Below are 16,316 nucleotides of genomic sequence, written 5' to 3'. Positions count from 1 at the left end.
AACCCTTGAAGAGCAGCATGCTATAAATGCAGCCTGCCAACTGGAGAAGTCAAGGATCATATGGAACATCATGCAGCTGGCATTCCAGATGCATGCGAATGAAGACCATCAGTAGTGCTCCTTGCTAGATGCTGCATTGCTGTGGTCTAAACCACTGAGCCTAGGGCTTGCCGATCAGAAGCTCGCCGGTTCGAATCCCCACGATGGGGTTAGCTCCCATTGCTCGGTCCCTGCTCCTGCCAACCTAGCAGTTCAAAAGCACATCAAAGTGCAAGTAGATAAATAGGTACCGCTCCGGCGGGAAGGTAAATGGCGTTTCTGTGTGCTGCTCTGGTTCTCCAGAAGCAGATTAGTCATGCTGGCCACATGACCCGGAAGCTGTCTGTGGACAAACGCCGGCTTCCTCGGCCCGTAAAGCGAGATGAGCGCCGCAACCCCAGAGTTGTCCGCGACTGGACTTAACTGTCAGGGTTCCCTTTACCTTTACCTTACATCATTTACCTCAGCCTGCAGGACTAATGAGGACACCTCAGCCTGCAGCATGGGTCCTACTGTGTCGCACGAGGCCATTTTCCATGCCCAACTATAGCACATCTGGTTTCAAACGTGATCTAAAGTATGGTAAGTGGTAGAAATGTGACTGCCAAGGAACAATCAAGAGCCTTAAATTGCTCTTGATTGTTCTTTGGCAAGGGAGCCTTTCTGTCAGCACAGCTCGTTTGATAGGCTGTGACAGCAAGCCCCACTGGCATTTGCTGCACTACAGAGCTCCTGGTCAGAAACTCCATTGTATAGCCGATCCCTGCCCAAAGCAGTCTTGCTTTATGTGCCAGTCAGCTGATCAGCACAGACAGCAAGCTTACCACAGCGATCGACTGCACCAATGGAGTTCCCCTTCAGAAACATGGATTAGTAGCATATTGGGAGAACCTCAACTGGATGCCATGTCTTGATCTTGATGTCCTCTGACTGTATCAACAAACTAACACCTCCAAGCATCCACACATCCTCTATGCAGCTCTAAAAACAGAGCAAAAAACAACCAACCAAATAAAGAATCAGGCTTCCCCTCCACTACACATATAAGCCTCAGACCTCTATCACCTCAATGCCTTGAGGTCATCCACATCAACCCTAGACAGCACTGCTGTGGTAACATCCACAGTAGAAAAGGAACGAGTTCTATACCAGGAAGGGTCAACCCCAATACACCAGAGCCCTTATCAATAGTCCCTAGTGAGAAGGGCCAAGCAGTTAGGGATAATGGGAGTTGTAGTCCAACAATATCTAGGAACCCAAGGTTGAGAAAGGTTGCATCAAGGTAACCAAGGAGCACCTAAACCTCTGGTCAACCTTTGAATGACTCCTTGTGTCATTTCACTTTCATAAAGTGAATTAGAGCCCATGAAAATGTGTGCTGCAGTAGATTTTTTCATCTTTAAGATCCCATAAGATGTTTTTTTTTAACCATTAAGCAGTTTCTCCTAGTTATCAACCAAAATCTGCCTTCAACTGAAATCTAAATGTACCCAGATTATTTGACCTTTCCATTTTATTTGGTTTGTGTTTCATATTGCACATCGTTTTTATAGTGCACACATCCCAGTCCTTTCTAATTTGTCCTAGCCTTCAGGCGCCAATATCCACACACAGTGTTAGCCATACTTGGTGAGACTGTTCATGTTACTGCTTCTAAATGGATTTCATTTAAAAGAAGAAGAAGAAGAAGCACAGCCTAACCCTAGAAAAACACTTTTAAGTTGTTTTGATTTCAGTAAACATGAGCACAAATCTGTCACACTGAAATCAATGGGACTTAAAAGTGCTTAAGCTGCTAATTGTAGCCACAGTTGTTTAATTAGACCCATGGCAATGAGAGACTAAGTGTGTATGAGCAGTTCATCTTGCTTTAAGTCTGCCCCTGGCCTGAGACTCTTGTCAAGTGGCTAGCAGCATGTCAGAGTAAGACATTAAATTGTTTTGACTGACTGTATGAGTTTTTGGACAACTTTAGGTCTCTATCTTTCTGAAGTCCAAACTGCTAAATGTAAAAGCCCTTTGTGTACTCTTCATATCTGACATAAATGTTAATTAAATATGGCAGCCCTTTTAAATTCTCAAAGCCATAGTGAGCGGTAGATTTCTTTCTCTAAGATTGTAATCCGGATATCCATGGCTAACGTAAGGGTAAGTTCTGAACAAACATGGCTATAATTGTGCTTCAAATATGACCATCTTTCTTTTTTTCTTTTTTAACAGTACCACATTTCCACACTTAAAATGGAATAAAAACACTGCAGAATGTCTGCAATAAGAAAATACAGTGGTACCTCGGGTTAAGTACTTAATTTGTTCCGGAGGTCCGTTCTTAACCTGAAGCACCACTTTAGCTAGTGGGGCCTCCTGCTGCTGCCGTGCCGCCGGAGCACGATTTCTGTTCTAATCCTGAAGCAAAGTTCTTAACCCGAGGTACTATTTCTGGGTTAGCGGAGTATGTAACCTGAAGTGTATGTAACCTGAAGTGTATGTAACCCGAGGTACCACTATATATTTAGTGAGTCATGGTTTCTTTAGAAATTCCATACTTACTAGATACTAATAATCAATTTGATTATCACATTAAAAAGAAAGCCTAAAGTAAAGTAAACCCTAAATGTGATCATCTGCTTCACAAGCAGGTTCCAGGTTGAATTCCCAGCCACTCCAGGTAGGGCTGGGAGAGACCCTTTCTGAAAACCCGAAGAGCCACTGATGGTCAGTGTGTAGACAGCACTGGGTTAGATGGACTAATGGTGTGACATAGGAACATGGGAAGCTGCCTTATACTAATGAGAGTAATTTTTACACCTGATCAGCGACATTCAACTGGGAGCCTCCCCAGGTCACTGCTGGAAAATCCAGTATGGGGGAAATGTCTCATGCTATTATAAGAATTAACCCAGTTACCCAAGTTCAATATGAGCAGACAAAGAAAAGGGGCACTTGAGAGTAAGGTTCCTTGTTGCTTTTAGCCCTGCAGTTAAGGAGTGAAGAGGTGTGGCCAACTACAGAGAGGGAGTAGAACAGCAGAAGCTGTAAAGCTATTGTGTTTGACATCTCTTGTATCAAAAGCTCAGCGAACATCTGTGGTTTGCTTATGGAAGTTTCTGGCTTTGTTCCACGAAACCAGGAACAACACAGCGCAGAGGCAGGCAGAGAAAAGGAAATGTAATTAGTGAAGATAAACACCGACTTAAAAGTATCTATGGGAAACGTGTGTGTGTATCTGTGTATCTATTTATAGATCTCCTACCTTCAGTATGCATAAAATTCAATCTATTCGGATTGGTTAGAGATGCTACTATATTAATTTGAAGAAACCAGAGAACCTTTGGCTGTATTAAAACTATCATGTAAACAAGAAGGAGGCCATAAGGAATCACACTAGTGTGGCATGCCATTGATCAGGAGTAATGTGGCTGACAATAGTAGAGAACAAATTCTGTTTAGAGTTCACTTTTTTAAAAAAAGTTGATATGAAATGATAAATAAAACTATTTACAGAATGTTAAGTTGATCAAGTCTTGTGTGCTTTGATCTTAGTGGATTCAACTTTTCACACATGCAGCACGATTAATTCTATAGGATTAAAACATCTTCAGGGTTTAAACGTTGAGGTAACCTATAAATAGATAAAGTTGGTTGCTTGGAGCATTGTCAGCTTTTAATATGAATGAATGCTTTGGAAGTTATTCTGAAGTAGGTTCTGTGACTCTAATGACTTTTTCAAAGAAATGTGGTCAGACATAACACTTGCGAGTGAGCTGATCTGGGATTGCTTCTGGTCTCTGTGCAACTCCACTGGGAGACAAAGTCAATATGAGCTGACATGACTAGGAGTTCTAAATAATTTATCTTTTCTGAAGTACTGGAGGGTGTTTGTGTATGAAGCATTCCTGGCTTGGTATATTACTGGCTCTCCACACATCTCATCTTTGCCTTAGAGCACCATGTTTTATATTGTATTGGGTTATAGGCCATTTTTCAAGACCCTTGAAATCTTTGCGTTGGAGCAGGGATTTTGCTCCCAGTGAATTCTTCACTTTTTGTCTGTTTGCTTGCTTGCTTCATGGCTTATATTTATGCAAAAGAGTAAAACTCCATGAGATTTATAGCCAGTGGGGTTTATCATTCTGGCAAGGCAAGCAGGAAAAGAAAGGAATTAGCTAAGTTACAACAATAGTTGCCGTTTGGATCTTGAGCAGTTTTCAAAGTGGGCCCTGCGAAAAAGAGCAATGGCTGGGTGAGTGTGAGACATGTAACCTGGACTTCCTGGTTAGGCCAGCCTGCTGCTGGTTGTACTGAATCTAGGTCACAATCAGGATACCCAGGCCTGTAAATATTGGGCTTTGCAAGTGGGTCTTCAGCAAAACCCAATGTGTGGCTGTCTGCTGGGAGAAGCTTGCCTAGGTGGGATGTGCAGGCAGAGTGCAACCCATGATCCTGTACAGTGGTACCTTGGATTACACACGCTTCAAGTGACATACGCTTCAGGTTACAGACTCTGCTAACCCAGAAATAGTACCTCGGGTTAAGAACTTTGCTTCAGGATGAGAACAGAAATCGTGCTCCGGCGGCGCGGTGGCAGCGGGAGGCTCCATTAGCTAAAGTGGTGCTTCAGGTTAAGAACAGTTTCTGGTTAAGAACGGACCTCCGGAACGAAATTAAGTACTTAACCTGAGGTACCACTGTACTACATAGAAGCCCTGCACAGCTGAGTTCTCATCTGAATCAGAGTTCTACACTGCCCTACTTTATTTAGTAGCATGTTCAGTTGTTTTGATATGTAAAATGGAAAAATCAACAAAAATTATTTATAAAAACAAATTTGTTACGACATAATATATTTCCTTTGCATCTAACCTGCTACTTGAGTATTTTTTCATTTCTGCTTTTAGCTATGGCTAGTTCAATACCCCTTTGATTCAAAGGATACCAGGGTAATGTACCCAACCCCACAAAATGGGCCAGTGTCAGAGGAGGAATTTAAAGTTAAATCTCCAGATTGTCTGGTATGCTTGTTTTTAAATGTATAAACTGACAAGGAGATTCTTGCCAATCGACTTATTGAGGAAGAAAAACTGTCCAGGCAATATTCTATTCAAAGTATTACGAAGCTTTGGGGGGGGGGGGTTTAACTGTTAGCACCACCTCCTTGCAAACCACAGCTTACTCTCACAGACTTGAGTAGAAGATACATGATTAAGAACTATAAGCTGCAGAAATAAATGGCATCAGCGTTCAATAGTGACCCTGCCTTCCCTATGAGGAACTTCTGCTTGTGTTTTAATAAACATCACAGTAGAAGATTCTGCTAGGGCTGCCATATGTCTGGATTTTCCCGGACAACTTTGGGGTTTGTCTAAAAAAAGGCTCAACAATTTGGGGGGTTTGCTATATTTTTTGAAATATGGCAACCCTAGACTCTGCTGGATCATGCCAAAGGCTCATCTAGTCCAGTATCCTGTTTCCACTGTAGCCAAACAAACACACACTTCTTAAGAACAGGAATGCAAAACATCCTCACTTCTTTCACATCTAAAAGGCACACACAAACCCTACATTTCCAATCAAACACAAGTACTGAAAGTTGCAGCACACGGAAGCAACTCACCTTTTCTCCTCCCAATCTCCCTTTCACATTCATATAAATACAAATGATTTAGTAAAAAATAGATGTTATAGAAATATGCTCACACTATCTGCCTACTGTGGTTCTCTCTTATTGAATATTAATTTGAAAAAGGAAGCTGCTCAAAGTGGTAGCCACACCCCTTTCCTGGCAGGATAGGAATGTGCTCTATGGTGTGGCCTTAAGAGAACAGCTGTGAGTATGCTTGGACTGCTCTTCAAGGAAGAGAAATGTTCTCAACTGGGCTGGAAAGCTAGCAGCCCTGTTACTTAATTTTCACATGGTTTTTCTGCACAGAGACACAGGGGAGAGCCCTCTTTACTATAGGTATACTTCTAGACTAGAACTGGGTGTGTGTTGCAGACATCTGATTGTCGAGAGAACAGCAGATTGACAGAAATGTTTGCAGAGCTTCTCCGAATTCAAATAAAAGCATAAAATTTGTGTGGGACAGGATGGATGCATTGGACTTCCTCTTCTTAAAGTGGTTGTCCCATTAAAAGTTATTGCTGATCAACTGAGTACTCATTTGGAATCAGGATTATATTCTTCATTGCCTCGGAACACTGTATTTATTGAAAACAGTCCTGGAAAATCAGCAGAAATTCTGTATTTGTTTTACATTCTCAGTGCTTATGAAACAAATTACTAATGATCTGCCAATTGTTGGATGTGTTTGCCATTTCATGCATTACTTAATGGACTAAATATTTCTCTGGAGAGCTGCAAATGCATCATAAGCTTCTCCTGGAAATTCAAAGAGATTAAAATACTGGGTTGTGTGTGATCCTCAGTTTAATTTGTCCATAGGCTTCTTTCTTCATATAATGATGTAGCGTAAACTGATGGTGCAGAGCAGAAAATTGTGTGCATGAAAGACAGTGGGAGAACTGAAGGTTTTCTCAGTATTCTGAAATAATTTGAAAAAGCACTGGCATTCACAGCTTTAAGAATGTAAGCAACGTTTTAAGGGGAATCAGTGACCATATTTAAGATGATTCTAGGCTCTGTTGTAATAGAATATAGGTACCTAGGAAACTGTCTTATACCAAGTCATGTCAGTGTCCATATAACATAGGGTTGTCTACACCAACTGGTAGCGGCTCTCCAGAGTTTCATAGAGAAGTCGTTCCAGCTCCACCAAGAGAAACCAAAGATTGAACCTGAAACTTTATGCATGCAAAGAAGGGGTCTAACATTGAGCTATGGCCCTTCCCCCAAACATGTGCTCTACCACTGAGCAATGGCTTTTGCCATGGTAAATACAGATTAAAATGTATTGAGCATTATCCAGCAAACTAGACTCAGCTGGTCACATGGCTAAGTTCCTGTAGAATGGAACTTATGGATAATGGCAAATTTTTGCAGCATTGACCCATTGGCTCCTGCAGTGATATTTATGACGGTGTACCACATAGGAATCCACTGGCGTGCATTTTCCCCCAATTATGGGGTTTTGAATAACAACAACATCACTCAATTTCAGAGTAATCATAGTGTTAATATGTTCTCATCTTGAACCAGTTAATGCTGATTGCCAGCGGTGGAGCTTCATGCTCCGGCACTGGGGGGCAGAGATCAGGTGGGGGCGGGGGCTGGCGCGCCACCCACAGGGGCATGGCACGTGTCTTGGGGGTGTGATGCTCCCAGCGTGGACAAGGGAGCAGCCGCGATGGCACCCCACCAGGATCGCACTGCCAGGGGCGGTGCGCTCCCCCCGCACTCCTCTTCCTCCACCAGTGCTCATTGCCAAACTGTACAACTGGTGTCAATAACTAATTGATGAAAGAAATACATTTTAGCTGAAACTACTATAGCTATATCTACTTACTTTAAAAATGAATTATTGTGTGTATTCAGTGATAGTATCCGTATAACATGATCAAATCAATCTTTCCAGATTTAGAATTATATCTTTAAAATGTATTTGCAATTCATTTTTTCTGAACTGCAGTGACTGAAGGGTCTCCCTTCCTCTCTACATTCATTTTTTTCCAGGAAGAGCCATATGTGATGTTCAAGAAGTCTGATAAACCTTTGTATGGGAATGATAGGTTTGAGGGATATTGCATCGACCTCCTCAGGGAACTATCAACTTTCCTTGGATTTACCTATGAGATAAGGCTGGTGGAAGATGGAAAATACGGAGCCCGGGATGATTCCAGCGGACAGTGGAATGGAATGGTTCGTGAACTGATTGATCATGTAAGTTGCTACTTAAAAGTTTCATCATCACAAATGACCACATTTTCATTTTGTCTCAGTAGAGCTTGTCAGGAGACTTGTGGAAGCTCACCCCAAATAAAAAGTTGATATTTACTAGTATCCAATTGCCATTGAGTTGTTTAGTGAATATTATTTGCAATTTCAGATAAATTAGACAAAGGTAGCAGACTTATCCCCTCTCTCCCTAACCTCCTCTTCCATCAAGAGTAAGAATGATTAATTGGAAATAAAGTAAAGTATATTAATGGAAGAATATTTGGAAAATACTATTCTGGAATTCGCTACTTCGTGTGTGTGTGTGTGTGTGTGTGTGTGTGTGTGTGTGTGTGTAGAATGGGAGTTGTGCATCCAAATTAAACACACACACACACACACACACACACACACACACCCCACAAAGAAAACTGCATTAGACATCTTCTTTCTGACACGTACATTCCAAATCTGATAACTTTTTTGGTACTAGGTAAAGCCCTTTTAATTTCCCCAGGTCTTTTAGATCTTACAGTTTTAAGTCTGTCTTATGTGGTATTTTTCCCTGCTATGTTCCTATTTTTTTTGGGGGGGGAGGGGTTATTTTATTTTTCTGCAAGGTGTGCTGAGAATCATTGTTTGTAAGAAGAGTGGGATAATAAATGCTGGGAAAAAATCTTTTACATTTCATACTACATTTAAGTCGCTCTGGTGGCAAAGTGCATGAACGCATATGGTATACAGAGTGAACCTGTAGATGGAAGCTCAGGAACAATCAAAACCCTCATTGTGATACCAGACTTGATTTTACATCTCAAAGGAATCCATATATAACCTTTAAAATATGTAGTATTATCTTCCATTAGCATATACTGAGAAGAGCCCTGTCTTGTCCGTTTAAAGCATCAGCTAGGAAGTCTTAGACAGCAAGACAGAAATATCAATGCATGCTAAAACAGCAGGGTAATTCAATGTGAGTCAAAACAGATATCATTACAGGCAATTGTTTATAATTGACTAAGTCAGGCATCCCTTCATTTTATAGCTTTTAAAACATACTCTCTCAGTAGGTGGTGCCAATTGAATTTGGTCTCCTGGAAATGGAGTTTAGTCTCTTTGAAAATTATGCAATTGTCTCTGGCTTCTTTGTGTTTTGTCAAATTTGCATTTATTTTGGCAAACCGCTCAATAGCAAGACATCTGATCAAAGCCACTTGTAATAAAGCAAGTATTCTGAGGCCTGCTGCCATTTAACGCAACAAGAAAGGGAGACTGTTCTGTCATTCATGACGGTACTTCTTAGTTGGTAAGAATGGAGAACCTTGAGTAACTCGGGTGGTGCTGTGGTCTAAACCAGTGTTTCCCAACCTTGGGCCTCTAGCTGTTTTTGAACTACAATTCCCATCATCCCTGACCACTGGTCTTGCTAGCTAGGGATGATGGGAGTTGTAGTCCAAAAACAGCTGGAGGCCCAAGGTTGGGAAACACTGGTCTAAACCAATGAGCCTCTTGGGCTTGCCAATCGGAAGGTCAGCAGTTCAAATCCCTGCAATGGGGTGAGTTCCCGTTGCTCTGTCCCAGCTCCTGCCAACCTAGCAGTTTGAAAGCACTCCAGTGCAAGTAGATAAATAGGTACTACTGCAGCGGGAAGATAAATGGCATTTCCATGCTCTCTGGCACTCGTCATGGTGTTCAGTTGTGCCAGAAGCAGTTTAGTCATGCTGGCCACATGACCTGGAAAGCTGTTTGTGGACAAACACTGGCTCCCTCAGCCTGAAAACGAGATGAGTGCTGCAACCCCATAGTCACCTTTGACTGGACTTAACCGTCCAGGGGTTCCTTACCTTTTTTTTTTTTACCTTGAGTAAAAGCAGTTTATTATTGGGGCAGGGCAGTCAACTATATACCTAAGGCAAGGATGTGGAACCTAAGGCCCTTCATATGTTCTCGAGTTCCCATAATTTCTGACCCCTGACCATACTGGCTGGGATTTATGGAAGTTGTAGTCCAACAACACCTAGAGGACCTCAGGTCTCAGAACCCTAGTCTAAGGGTTTGCATATCTTTCAGACTCTCTCTGTGTAATGGAGTTTGAGACCTCCTCCTTATGCTTCAGGTTGCCTTGTCCTTCCTTAAATATTAAACATTATTGATGTCCCTCATCGCCAAATACTGAAACTGAAACCAAGGAAGAAGCCTAGCAGTAATGTGGCTCCCATAAGAAGCTCCCCTGGCAGATATATGTACCTTAATATCCTAAACAGGGTCAAGCAGTTACATTCAAAACCACAGATTATATATTAGAAAAATTTAAAATAATATTTAGCATTAATAAACTGCATTGATGGCCCTGAGGAATTAGAACATACCGTATGTCTGCGGATGTCTGCCCAGCGCACGGGGCGCCCTGAAGCAGAGCGCACCGCGCGCCGGGCGGCAGGCTGCTATCCGCAGCGTAGGGAGCCCTGCGGAAACTCCCGCGGGGCTCCCCACGCTGCGGATGTCTGCCCAAAGCACCGGGGCGCACCGGGGAACTCCCGCAGGGCTGCCTAGGCTGTGGATGTGTTCCCGAAGTGCCGGGCGCTCTGCTTTCAGCGCGCCCGGCGCTCCAGGAAGCAGGCTGCTACCCGCAGCCTAGACAGCCCTGCGGGAACTCCCACAGGGCTGCCTAGGCTGCGGATGTCTTCCTGAAGCCTGGAGAGCGAGAGGGGTCGGTGCGCACCGACCCCTCTCGCTCTCTAAGCTTCAGCGAAAGCCTGCATTCGCCCCATAGGACGCACCCAGATTTCCCCTTCATTTTTGGAGGGAAAAAGTGCGCCCTATAGGGCGAAAAATATGGTAATTTACCATATTGTGTCCCCATTCTCTCTAGCTCAAGTGTTGCTAGTGATTTGTTTCTCTGGGTTTTGCTAAAAGGGGCAATCTTCCAGAATAGATTCCCCATTTTGAGAGCTTCAGACATAGCCCATTTCTGCATAAATCCATGAAAGCTCATTGAGGTGTCCCCTTAAATGAATGTGTACACCCACCCATTAAGGATCTCTCACCCTGCCCAGTTTAAGCAGTGACAACATGTTATATTGCAGATTGCCTTTAGAATTCCTTGCAAGTTTCAAAAGTGCCTTCTTGTCATGCAGTTACTGTTAAAGAAAGTACTCTGTGTGTGTATATGTGTGTGTGTATATATATATATATATATATACACACACACACACACACACACACACACACACACACACACACACATATATACAGGGAGAGGGAGAGAGAGAGTGTTACCATCATACTCTTTTGGATTATGGTCCCAAAGTGCTAAGGCCCGAATTATATACCATGGTATGGCATGAGCCTATATCTCTTGTATCTTTCCTGTACCTGTTGCATCGTCTTCCATAGCAGAGTCCCACTATTCCTGTTCCGATTATGCTGACCTAGTGTATCTTACCATTCTTTTCCCTCCTGAAAATAGACTGAAATAATCAAAACTGATGACCCTTAGTTTAGTCACATTTTGCGGGGGAAGGGGAACTTGAGGACTTCGTAGTCTATTATATGTGTAAATATTTCCTGAGTCAAGGGGAAGTACCTGAAGAGGGAACGTCCTGTACAGGAGAGTGAGAGCAGGGTGGCAGTGTGGGCGTGGAGGCTGAGGATTAAGCAGGGCTCCCTGTCCACTGTACTGAAATAAAGCTGTTCGTGTTTGACTTTACCTGAAGGGCCAGGAGTCTATTTCTAAAGAAAGGCAGCCCAGCTAGGCAGCAGCACATTCTATACACCTGTTGTTGTCCTTCTTTCTGTCTTGCTCCCATGCACAAGGTTTATTTTCCTCTCTTTCACACAACCAGGAGACAAGGAAATATAGGTCGCCTTAAAGGAGCCTCTCTTTAGTTAAAAGATATATACAACTCAGCTGAAGGGCTAGACTGTGCAACCAATTTCTCACATTGGTGAGCACTTACACAAGTAATCCAATTGATTTATATCTAGCCCTGAAGTGGTTGCTTTAAGTCAAGGGATTGATTAATGAAGATGGTCATCAGTATAGCCTTCTGAGCCTCTGAGCCTAGCTAGCAAGCAATCTGTTTCTATTTGTCTCCATTCCAGTTCTCATTTTTTATTCGCCCCTTTCGCTTCCCTATGACATTCCAAAGTGTGTGTGTGTGTGTGTGTGTGTGTGTGTGTGTATACAGACACATTTTCTCATTCTTCAATTAAACAAACTCTTAAGAATTGTAATATATAGTCCAGGAATAATCCTTTTAAATAAAGAGAGTGGGGCGTGCTACCAGATAAGGAGGTTTACCTGAATTATTTATTTTTTTAAACTAGTGTTTATGGTTATTTATTTTCCTATTGTGTGTAATCTGCATACTTAACTTGTTAGACATTTGAACAGTTGCTATGACAGGACAACATGCACCCACACACCCGCCGCTGTATGTTGAGTTTTAGGGTTGTGTTTTAAAAATGGGAAGGTGCAAAGCCTTTCCATTTATTTCTGTCTTGCTGAATTTCTGTCTTTTATCTCGTCTTCAGAATGCTTATATGTGAAAACAAAATAGGATTCCTGCAGTAGGAATGTTTTTACCATTCCCAAATTGTAGTTTTGCATTCCTTTTGAACAGACTAGCTATTGTACTTCATTCCTCATTAAAAAGAACAGACTGTGCTGTTTGACAGGGTCCCCTCTTTTCAGTGTAGAATCTTGCAAAATAGCTAGGTTAGGTGTTTTGTAAAGGGAATAAAACAATAATATGTTTTGTTTTTAAGATGGAAATCTTTGCCCAAGAGTATCACTGCATTTGTTTTGTTTTTTTAAGTTTTATTGAGGCTTTTCATAATAAGAGAGCACTGCATTTGGACAAACCTGGAGAAAACGTGTGTTTGCACAAATATTGAGAGAAATTTAAATCAAAAGTTACAAAGTGGTAAAAAAGAGAATTCCTTAGATGCCAAGACCCAGGTTTGGGGCAAGTATTCTTCAGTGGGAGAACCCCAGCAGAGATTTAAAAACACAAAATATGCGGCAAAATAAAGTGTGGAAATATAAGCTGTTAGGTCTTCAAAATATGCCTTTCTAATTTTTTTCCAAAGTTCCCCTTTTCCCTTACCATAGAAAAAGACCACTTGAATTTGGAGCAACCAAATCAAGTCTCTTTACACACTCAGCTTCTCAGGTCGACTGAAGGAACAAAAGCTTGATTACCTAGTCCCTCCCAAGGTGAGGAAGAGTGACCTAGCTAAGCCTGGCAGGACAGCTTACTCTATGGAATTAACCCCTTCATGCATTAATTAGACTTAAGCATGTTGGCTATATGAGGCTGGTTATCTCACACAAAGGCTGTTTTTAAAACTTCTCGAGAATAATCACATGGTTTGGAATACTTGCCTCACCCAAATTGGACTCCTATTTGGTTTTTGGTAAATGAGTACTATTTATATAGGTTGCTTGCTTCCTAGGGTGCTCCCATGATTAATTTGAAAAGCTTCTCTGGCTTTTTCCAATAGCCTGTCATCTCGTCCAAGCACAGCATGTGTTGCCTTGACTCTGTCACACCTGCAGGTCTTGTGAAGCCCCTGAGCATTGTCACACATATGCTGGGCAATGTGTCAAGCATTACATTGCTGACTGTACACTCTCTCTGGTAGAGCGGTAATGAGGTGTTCTCTCAGGATGTTATATTCAAGCTGGTTCATTGAAGTAAACATTTGGACATTTGACAAATACATCTGTGCTCAGATCAGAGGCAAAATGCACTGATCATGACACATCATACATTTTGTTCTCAGAGCAACTTCTATTAAATAAGTTGCAGTTTAGGTAAACAGGCAAAATTCCTAATACTCTATCCATTTTCAGTTATGTATGCAGGGACTTTTGTTAATCCTTATGTTGTAATCCTCAGTACTTTGAGTAATTCCTTTGATAGAAAGTACCTTAGTACCTTAAAAAGAAGGAGCTTGCCATTCTGGGTCTATATGATTAAGTCTAAGTGTGTGGTGGCCAACCAACTCCAGGCATTCATAGATAAGGCTGATTTCCATTTCTGCCTGAGGTTACATGACCCTAAGACAGAAATGGAAGATGTGATCATATTGATTCTCATGGCTTTGTCAGCAACCCTCTTAGATGCTTGGAGGAACTGGAAAACAGGGTGGCTACTTTGCACTATTCTAAACTATTGCAGGGACCAATCATCCAACTGTCTGGAATAGGCTGTTGTCATTATTACAATGATAGTGGCAACAATAGACAGGGATAGTGCCTGGAAGCTCTAGTAGGGACTAAGAAGCTAAACCAGTACACAAATTAAAAACAGAATTGATGGTGGTGACCCATGTGATTGAGTGGATGTTTGTTTGCCTGCTCTAGACATTTATTTATATTTCTTACCTGCCGTTCATAAGATCCCAGGGCAGGTTACAACAATAAAACAGGCATAACTGTTACAGAGCTATAAATGTGATTTAAATGTGTGGTGTGGATATGATGGGTGTGACCATCATATTGTAAGCTACCTCTTTCCCTGAGCCTTGGAATACATCGGAATATGATTAGACACAAGTAAGTAGTCAAGTGGAAGGTCTCGATCCACACAGGTTCCTAAAAGTGGAAAAATAGATGCAACAGGGCTGTTTAGGCTGCATAAGACATTCAAAGCTTTGTCTTAAGACCTGTTGAGATAGTATACCTGTGCCTGTACCACTTCAGACTGTAGATTTGGGGGAGGGAGCAAAAAAATTTGAATATATTTCTAGAACCCTTTCCTTTGACAGCCAGTTTTCTAGATGGGTTTTTTAAAAAAGCAAACAAACAAAACACCAATTACATGAAAGCCAGGTCTAACTCAGTTCAGGTCTCTCTACAAACTCTTTCAAGGGAATTTAAATAGTTCTGTGAATAGTTGTTACTTGGCACATGAAGGACAGAGTGAGAGAAATAATGGAAATCTCTAATTTATTAGATGATAAGCTTTTAAAGGCATTTCCAGAGTCCTGTTCAGTATTGTGTTTTCACTTTGTCCTCAGATTTGTGCTTGTTTTTGTGTCTTTATTTTCTTATTTATTTCTTCATTTGTTGTTTGTTTTTAAACATCACAGGGATGTTCTAATTTAGCTCTTCCCTGATTTATGTTTTTAGCCCTTTGAAGACCATCTGTTCAGACTGCATTTTTATTTTGTGGCATACATTTATTTAGCATGTAGATTAAGCATTATTGTTTTATGCCTGAACCATTTCTCTTCACTTAAAGTAATTTCCGTTAATCATTATCAATTACATTTGATTAAGCTTTTTTGGCATACCTCCAGAGCTAGCCTTTCTGGAGCCATACATACGGATTCACAATATTTAATCATATTAGATGCACACAATTTATTTCCTCCCTATTTGTTCAGTCTTGGTCACTGCTTAACAAATAAACATTGGTTAGTACCAACATTGCTTCATATCAAAGTGTACAGGTCACATTCAGAATTCAGCTGAATTCAATGGACTTGTGTTTATTCCATGGGTCTACTCAGACTATGCCTAACACTGAATATCACACTAGGTTAGTGAGCCTTTTTCTTTCTCTTTTGCCCCAGCAGCTTAACTGCTAGATTCTCATGTTTTTATTTTCTTTTTTCAAATGATTACAGCATGCTATCCCTTTTCCGTCCCCTATCCTCTTGGCCATCCACAAGATAATTTATTGTGAAAATTTGTTATATGCCAGTAGAGACCACTGTGACTTCTGCTTTGTTTGGTCTAATTGCCGAACCCATGAGACTTTGCACTAAACGCTCTGACCTTTTTATTTCCAATGCTATTAGCTGTGACCCAAATGAGCACATCAAGCATGACTTCTTTGTTTTGCCCTTATCACCCTGGTTTTGCTTCTGACAAGCTGAATCCATCTTCTGCTGCAACACTCAGCTATTAAACTTCCTTTAAACAGCGCCAATGTAACTCTAGTGAAAAGTATATGTTTTATTTTTGTCTTTGAACTTTTGTGCTTCCTTACTGTTCTCAAAGGGACCCTCAAGTAATCACGACATGTATCAAAACTTGCCGGTTGACACATCAGTACCAACCCAGTGTTTTATCATCAGCTGAAATCCAAAGTAGCTAGTCACTAGATGCTGTGCAAAGAGGAGGAGCCACACAATGATGATCCTTAGTGTTCTATCCAAGGAACCATTTGGCCCTCTCCCTTCACCTAATTATTATTATTATTATTATTATTATTATTATTATTATTATTATTATTTACTAAAAGTATATACCTCCCTTCATCCGAAGATCACAGGGCAGTTTGCAACAGATTCTTGCCCATCCTGGCTAATAAAAGCAAGCTGTGAAGGGCTGGGCGATGGGCTCTGCAGGGTGGTGAATGCTTCTCTCTGTGAGGGAGCCTTCCCAGACCCACTGAAAGAGGCGGTTATCAAACTGCTTCTTAAAAAA

General features: G+C 41.5%; 1 protein-coding gene across 2 annotated transcripts in view; it reads left to right on the top strand.

The window, feature by feature from the left end:
* Positions 1–16,316, top strand: part of GRIK2 (glutamate ionotropic receptor kainate type subunit 2) — a 433,821-nt gene that overhangs the window by 249,283 nt on the left and 168,222 nt on the right. For both annotated transcript variants that reach the window (XM_077926142.1, XM_077926141.1), the window contains exon 11: positions 7,670–7,876. In XM_077926142.1, coding sequence (XP_077782268.1) covers positions 7,670–7,876 — 207 coding nt within the window. The remainder of the gene's footprint in view (positions 1–7,669; positions 7,877–16,316) is intronic.

The sequence above is a fragment of the Podarcis muralis genome, chromosome 3 (genome assembly GCF_964188315.1).
Source record: "Podarcis muralis chromosome 3, rPodMur119.hap1.1, whole genome shotgun sequence".
NCBI classification, from domain to species: domain Eukaryota; kingdom Metazoa; phylum Chordata; class Lepidosauria; order Squamata; family Lacertidae; genus Podarcis; species Podarcis muralis.
This window is presented reverse-complemented; position numbering and strand designations above follow the sequence as displayed.